Source organism: Babylonia areolata, chromosome 5, assembly GCF_041734735.1.
Source record: "Babylonia areolata isolate BAREFJ2019XMU chromosome 5, ASM4173473v1, whole genome shotgun sequence".
Lineage (NCBI taxonomy): Eukaryota > Metazoa > Mollusca > Gastropoda > Neogastropoda > Buccinidae > Babylonia > Babylonia areolata.
The window spans coordinates 5,991,889-5,998,530 of NC_134880.1; the positions used below are offsets into that span (position 1 = coordinate 5,991,889).

Genomic DNA, 6,642 nt, shown 5'->3' on the forward strand with positions numbered 1-6,642 from the left:
CAGTGATTGAGCAATCCTATATTGGACCAGTTAGGGTCAGTGATTGATCAATCCTATATTGGACCAGTAAGGGTCAGTGATTGATCAATCCTGTATTGGGCCAGTTAGGGTCAGTGATTGATCAATCCTGTATGGGGCCAGTTAGGGTCAGTGATTGATCAATCCTATATCGGACCAGTTAGGGTCAGTGATCGAACAATCCTATATTGGACCATTTAGGGTCAGTGATTGAGCAATCCTATATTGGACCAGTTAGGGTCAGTGATTGAGCAATCCTATATTAAACCAGTTAGGGTCAGTGATTAAGCAATCCTATACTGAACCAGTTAGGGTCAGTAACTGATCAATCCTGTATTATTGGACCAGTTAGGGTCAGTGATTGAGCAATCCTATATCGGACCAATTAGGATTAGTGACTGGTTAAGCCTATATTGGACCAGTTAGGGTAAGTACTGGACCAATTAGGATTAAGTGATCGATCAGTCCTATGTTGGACCAATTAGGATTAAGTGATCGATCAATCCTATTTTTGGACCAATCTTCTTTTCAACCGAGCGCGCAGTTACTTAATGTTAGTGACTGGTCAGTTAAAGTTAATGTCTGGTCAGTTAGTTAACGTTAGTGACTGGTCAGTTGACGTTAGTGACTGGTGAATCAGTTAATTTGTATTTGTGTTTGTATTTCTTTTTATCACAACAGATTTATCTGTGTGAAATTCGGGCTGCTCTCCCCAGGGAGAGCGCGTAGCTGCACTGACAGCGCCAACCTTTATTTATTTTTTGTTGTTGCTGCTGTTGTATTTTTCCTGCGTGCAGTTTTATTTGTTTTTCCTATCGCAGTGGATTTTTCTACAGAATTTTGCCAGAAACAACCTTTTTGTTGCCGTGGGTTCTATTACGTGCGCTAAGTGCATGCTGCACATGGGACCTCGGTTTATTGTCTCATCCGAATGACTAGCGTCCACACCACCACTCAAGGTCTAGTGGAGGGGGAGAAAATATGGGCGGCTGAGCCATGATTCGAACCAGCGCGTTCAGATTCTCTCGCTTCCTAGGCGGACGCGTTACCTCTAGGTCATCACTCCACATAATAGGGACTGGTCAGTTAACGTTAGTGACTAGTCATTTAACGTTAATGTCTGGTCAGTCAGTTAATATCAGAGACTGGTCAAAGTTAGTGACTGACCAGCTAACGTTAGTGACTGGTCAGTTAAAGTTAGTGACTAATCAGTTAACGTTTATGTCCGGTCAGTCAGTTAATATCAGTGAATGGTCAGTTAACGTTAGTGACTAGTCAGTTAACGTTTACGTCCATTCAGTCAGTTAATATCAGCGCATTCACAGATAGATTCATGAGCATCCTCCCCCCCACCCCACCACCACCCTCCCCCCATCCCCCAGCTGGATGACAACGATGGTCATCATCGATCTCGATGGACACACACCAGATCAGTGACTAGTCAGTTAACGTTAGTGACTAGTCAGTTAACGTTTATGTCCGGTCAGTCAGTTAATATCAGTGACTGGTCAGTTAACTTTAGTGACTAGTCAGTTAACGTTTATGTCCGGTCAGTCAGTTAATATCAGTGACTGGTCAGTTAACGTTAGTGACTAGTCAGTTAACGTTTATGTCCGGTCAGTCAGTTAATATCAGTGACTGGTCAGTTAACGTTAGTGACTAAACAAATAACGTTAAGGCCTGGTCAGTTAGTTAATATCAGTGACTGGTCAGTTGACGTTAGTGACTAGTCAATTAACGTTAAGGCCTGGTCAGTTAGTCAACGTTAGTGACTGGTCAGTTAACGTTAGTGATGAGTAGTCAATTAGCGTTTATGTCTGATCAGTCAGTTAATATTAGGGACTGGTCAGTTGACGTTAGTGACTGATGAGTCAGTTAATATCAGTGACTGGTCAGTTAAAGTTAGTGACTGGTCAGTTAACGTTTATGTCTTGTCAATCAGTTAGCATTAGTGACTGGTCAGTGAAGGTTAGTGACTGTGAGTCAGCATTAGTGACTGGTCAGTGAAGGTTAGTGACTGGTCAGTTAACGTTAGTGATAATTAGTTAACGTTTATGTCTGGTCAGTCAGTTAATATTAGTGACTGATCAGTTAAAGTTAGTGACTGGTCAGTTAACATTAGTAACTGGTCAGTAAAATCTAGTGACTGGTCAGCTAACGTTAGTGACTAGTCGGTCAACGTTAGTGTCTGGTCAGTTAGTTCATGCTCGTGACCGGTGAGTTACAGAATCGGACCTGTTTTTCTGTCCGACTAATACACACATTGTGGGACCGAGCGCCCAAACACTGCTGACCAATATTGCCCCCGACACAGAAGCGTGTTGACCTACAGCAATCGTGGCTAATTGATGTGGCATTGCCACCAGTCCCAGGTAAACTTGTTCACCACTGAACCGACCTGGCCAAGTGACCAGCACCCCGTGTTTTCTCTACGGAATGTGTTTTCCGTACAACTTCCTCTTCCAGCAAACGTGGTTAATTAAATCTTTTTGGCGCGGCGGGTCTAAGGACTAGGGACCGGTGTGAGCACACACACGGCAACAAAGGCCTGTGGACCTGGCTGTGGGTAGGCGGCGGTCTTTGGCTCTTTGTCAGAGCCGGCCATGGAGAGTGACTCCCTCACCTGCACTCTGCTCGTCTCCTGACGTGAAGCCCGTGGGGGGAAAAACCCACGTCACGGCCTGGAGGTCAGAAGTCGGGGAGTCAACTGACCACGGGTCGTCAGCCTTCCTTGGAACACGCGCGGTCTGTGGTGCTTCTGTTTCATGTATTCTTCTGCTTGTTTGGTCTCCACTTCCAGTCCGCTATGATGCTTCTGTTTCTCTGTGGTGGTTGGGGTAGCGGGAGGGAGGGGGCATGGGGGGGGGGGGGTGTTTGGTGGGGGTGGGGGGAGGGGGGCTGCGTTGCGCAGATTGGTGAGAGGTGTGAGTGTTTGCGGGGAGGCCGAGGGGGTGAGGGTGGGGGGATGGAGAGAAGGGGGTGGTTTTCTCGCTCAGTGTGTGGAAAAATTAAACACAGTCATCACTTTGTCAAAGCTACTACGGAAGCTTTTAAAGGAAAGTGTGCAAACCTTCATCTGTAACACCTTCTGTCAAAGGGAGAGTGGAGTTATGGCCTGGAGGTAACGTGTCCGGCCAGGAAGCGAGAGAATCTGAGCGCACTGGTTCGAATTCCACAGTCGCCAGTATTTTCTCCCCCTCCACTGGACCTTGAGTGGTGGTCTGGACGCTAGTCGTTCGGATGAGACGATAAACCGAGGTCCCGTGTGCAACATGCACTTAGCGCACGCAAAAGAACCAATGGCAACAAAAGGTTTGTCTCTGTCAAAATTATGTAGAAAAATCCATTTCGATAGGAATACAAATTAAATTGCAGGCAGAAAAAAAACATAAGGGTGGCGCTCTCAGCGTAGCGACGCGCTCTCCCTGGGGAGAGCATCCCCAATTTCACACGGAGAAATTTGTTGTGACAAAAATATGATACAATACATTATATTTGTATTGACACCTTCTATTTCACAGAGGGGGCTGGTTGCAAAACAAAATAATCATCGGCTCTAAAAAGCCAATGTATCAGACGAAATTAAACAGTAATCTTGACTAAAATTTCATTTTTTGTTGTGACTTTCAATGACTGGATAGCTGTACTAAAACTGTTTAATCAACAATACTGGTATAGATTTAGCTGATAGCAGCAAACGTATTTTGGACAATCACAGTAGTGTACACAAAGCTGCTTAAACATACTACGATTTATTTATTTATTTATTTATTTATTTATTTTAATAAGATAACTTCAGACCAAATTGTTCCTCAAAAATAGTCAGAAAAATCGAATATTGATATTGATTTGAAAACAGTGTTTCTGTTTTGGGAAATATCGACTGAAAAAGGTTGCAAGAAAGAAGAATACAGATTCATTGCTACCAATGCTGTTTTGTAATCCACTGGTGAAACTGATACAAACAAATGTGTATGGTGTAATGATGCGAGAGACTCAAATGAACATTTTGTGGCATTGTACATTATCACGAACGTTTGGGTTTGTTACAGAAAATCTGTTTGATGAAAATGCATGAATGTACGCCATGCCTACTTCTCACTTTTTTCTTGCTATCTTTTTTTTGGGGGGTGGGGGTGGGGGTGGAGTGGGGGGGGGTTGAATTGATGGATAGAAATTATAGAATTATAGAAACTAGTGATACATTTGATCTTATAATAATGTTAGCCAAAATGTATATCTACGGATGTAAGATGGATGTGGAGTGATGGCCTAGAGGTAACGCGTCCGCCTAGGAAGCGAGAGAATCTGAGCGCGCTGGTTCGAATCACGGCTCAGCCGCAGATATTTTCTCCCCCTCCACTAGACCTTGAGTGGTGGTCTGGACGCTAGTCATTCGGATGAGACGATAAACCGAGGTCCCGTGTGCAGCATGAACTTAGCACACGTAAAAGAACCCACGGCAACAAAAGGGTTGTTCCTGGCAAAATTCTGCAGAAAAATCAACTGCGATAGGAAAAACAAATAAAACTGCACGCAGGAAAAAATACAAAAAAATGGGTGGCGCTGTAGTGTAGCGACGCGCTCTCCCTGGGGAGAGCAGCCCGAATTTCACACAGAGAGATCTGTTGTGATAAAAATAAATACAAATACAAATACTTCATCCAAATTCATTTTCCAAAAACAATTAAACAGTCGTCTTAAAACAGAATTATATGATACGAAATTAAAAAACCATGTATCCGTATTTAACATTGAGTGGCGTAACTATGAATCAAGGCTTTTGACACAAATAGACACACAACACATTTCTCATTTCTCTACGTAATGTGATATATAAACGCACCTTGATAATCTGATTATGTTTGTATCGTTATCCAATTCGCTTTTTGTATACAATCCCCTTTTTTCACAACCATTTTTCTGTTCTTGATGTTTCGTTTCATTTTTTTTACGTATTTATCTATTTATTTATCTATTTATCTGTTTATTTATTTATTCATTCGTTTATTCATTTTCCTTTCTTTTTTTTTTCTTTTGAGATACTGTAGTATGCCTTCCTTTCTTTCTTGGCTCTAATTTTGTTTATATTTGAAATAAATCATTAATGATAATAAAAATATGTTTCTTTTTTTTTTGGATAACTTCTGAAAGAGGTGGGGGCAGGGGGGGGGGGATTGGGGGGGGGGGTGAAGGAGCACGAAGCTTTTCATCATCATTCAGAATCATCCGCTAGATCATCTCATTTCTCCACATACTGTTAGTCATTCCTTAGATTAGCTGGTTCATCCACACACTGACAGTCAGTCATCCATTAGCGGACCATCTGGACTGTCCACATGATGATGTGCTGTATCGGTGTACAGAAAGCTGTTTTCATTGGTCAACTTTCTCACATCACACTGTGCTGTGTCGCTGTGCAGAAAGCTGTTTTCATTGGTGAACTTTCTCACATCACACTGTGCTGTATCGGTGTACAGAAAGCTGTTTTCATTGGTGAACTTTCTCACATCACACTGTGCTGTGTCGCTGTGCAGAAAACACGGTGAAGTCTTTATCACACCACGCTGAACCAGACCCCAACCACCTAAACCACCTCCATCACAACCACCACCACCACCACCACCACTACCCCCAACACCACCCGCCACCACAACTACCACCACCATGGCAACCAGTACCAACATCATTACCATCATCTACCATTCACAAAGCTGCGCGCGTGCACGCCCAAACACACACACACACACACACACACACACACACACACACACACACACACACACACACACAAGCACCCACCTGGACGCGGGACTCAGTGAGGCCAATCCTCAGGGCCAGCTCCTCCCTCATGAAGATGTCCGGGTAATGGGTCTTGGCGAAGCTGCGCTCCAATTCGTTCAGCTGTGCCGGCGTGAAGCGAGTCCGGTGCCGTTTCTGTTTCTGGACGGGCTTGTCCGACCCTGCTCCTCCCCCACCCTCCGCCCCTCCACCCACACCGCCGCTGCCATGGCTGCCCAAGGTCAGGTCCTTGACCTCGTTGTTGTTGTCCTTCACCTTGTGGGCGTGGAGGTGGTCATGGTGACGAGGTTTGTATCCTGGGAGAAAGAAAGAAAGAAAGGGAGTGGGGGGGTTAGGGGTGGGAGGTGGGGGAGTTGTGGCTGAAATGACGTGGACAGAAGTGACGTATATCTACCGGGGTTTATATCCTGAGGGTGTGAGAACGGTGTTGAAGGGTAAGGGAAAAGGGGAGGGGGTGGGGGTGTGTTACTGAAATGATGTAAACAGCAGTGACATCTACCTACCAAGGTGTCTGTATGCTGGGGGAAAGAGGGGTTGATTATTCTGACTAAAATGATGTAGGGACTTCATCTACCTACCGAGGTTTGTATTTTTTGGGGAAAGGGATGCTATTTATTCTGACTGAAATGGTGCAGACAGGAGTGACATCTACCTACTGTGGGAGAGAAAGGTGTGTGGGTGTGTGGTGGTGGTGGTGGTGGTGGTGGTGTGTGTGTGTGTGTGTGTGTGTGTGTGTGTGTGTGTGTGTGTGTCGGAGGGGTGGGGGTGGGGTCTTTTCTGACTGGAATGATGTAGACTGAAATGTCATCTGCCTACCGAGGT

The 6,642-nt window shown here is 44.7% G+C and overlaps 1 protein-coding gene across 1 annotated transcript in view; it reads right to left on the bottom strand.

The window, feature by feature from the left end:
• The window catches only part of LOC143282336 (homeobox protein orthopedia-like), a 32,382-nt gene extending 26,408 nt beyond the window's left edge, over positions 1–5,974 (bottom strand). The window contains exon 1 of the mRNA XM_076587942.1: positions 5,821–5,974. Within this exon, the coding sequence (XP_076444057.1) occupies positions 5,821–5,871 (51 nt within the window). The 5' untranslated portion in view covers positions 5,872–5,974. The remainder of the gene's footprint in view (positions 1–5,820) is intronic.
• Between the last annotated feature and the right edge of the window lie 668 nt (positions 5,975–6,642).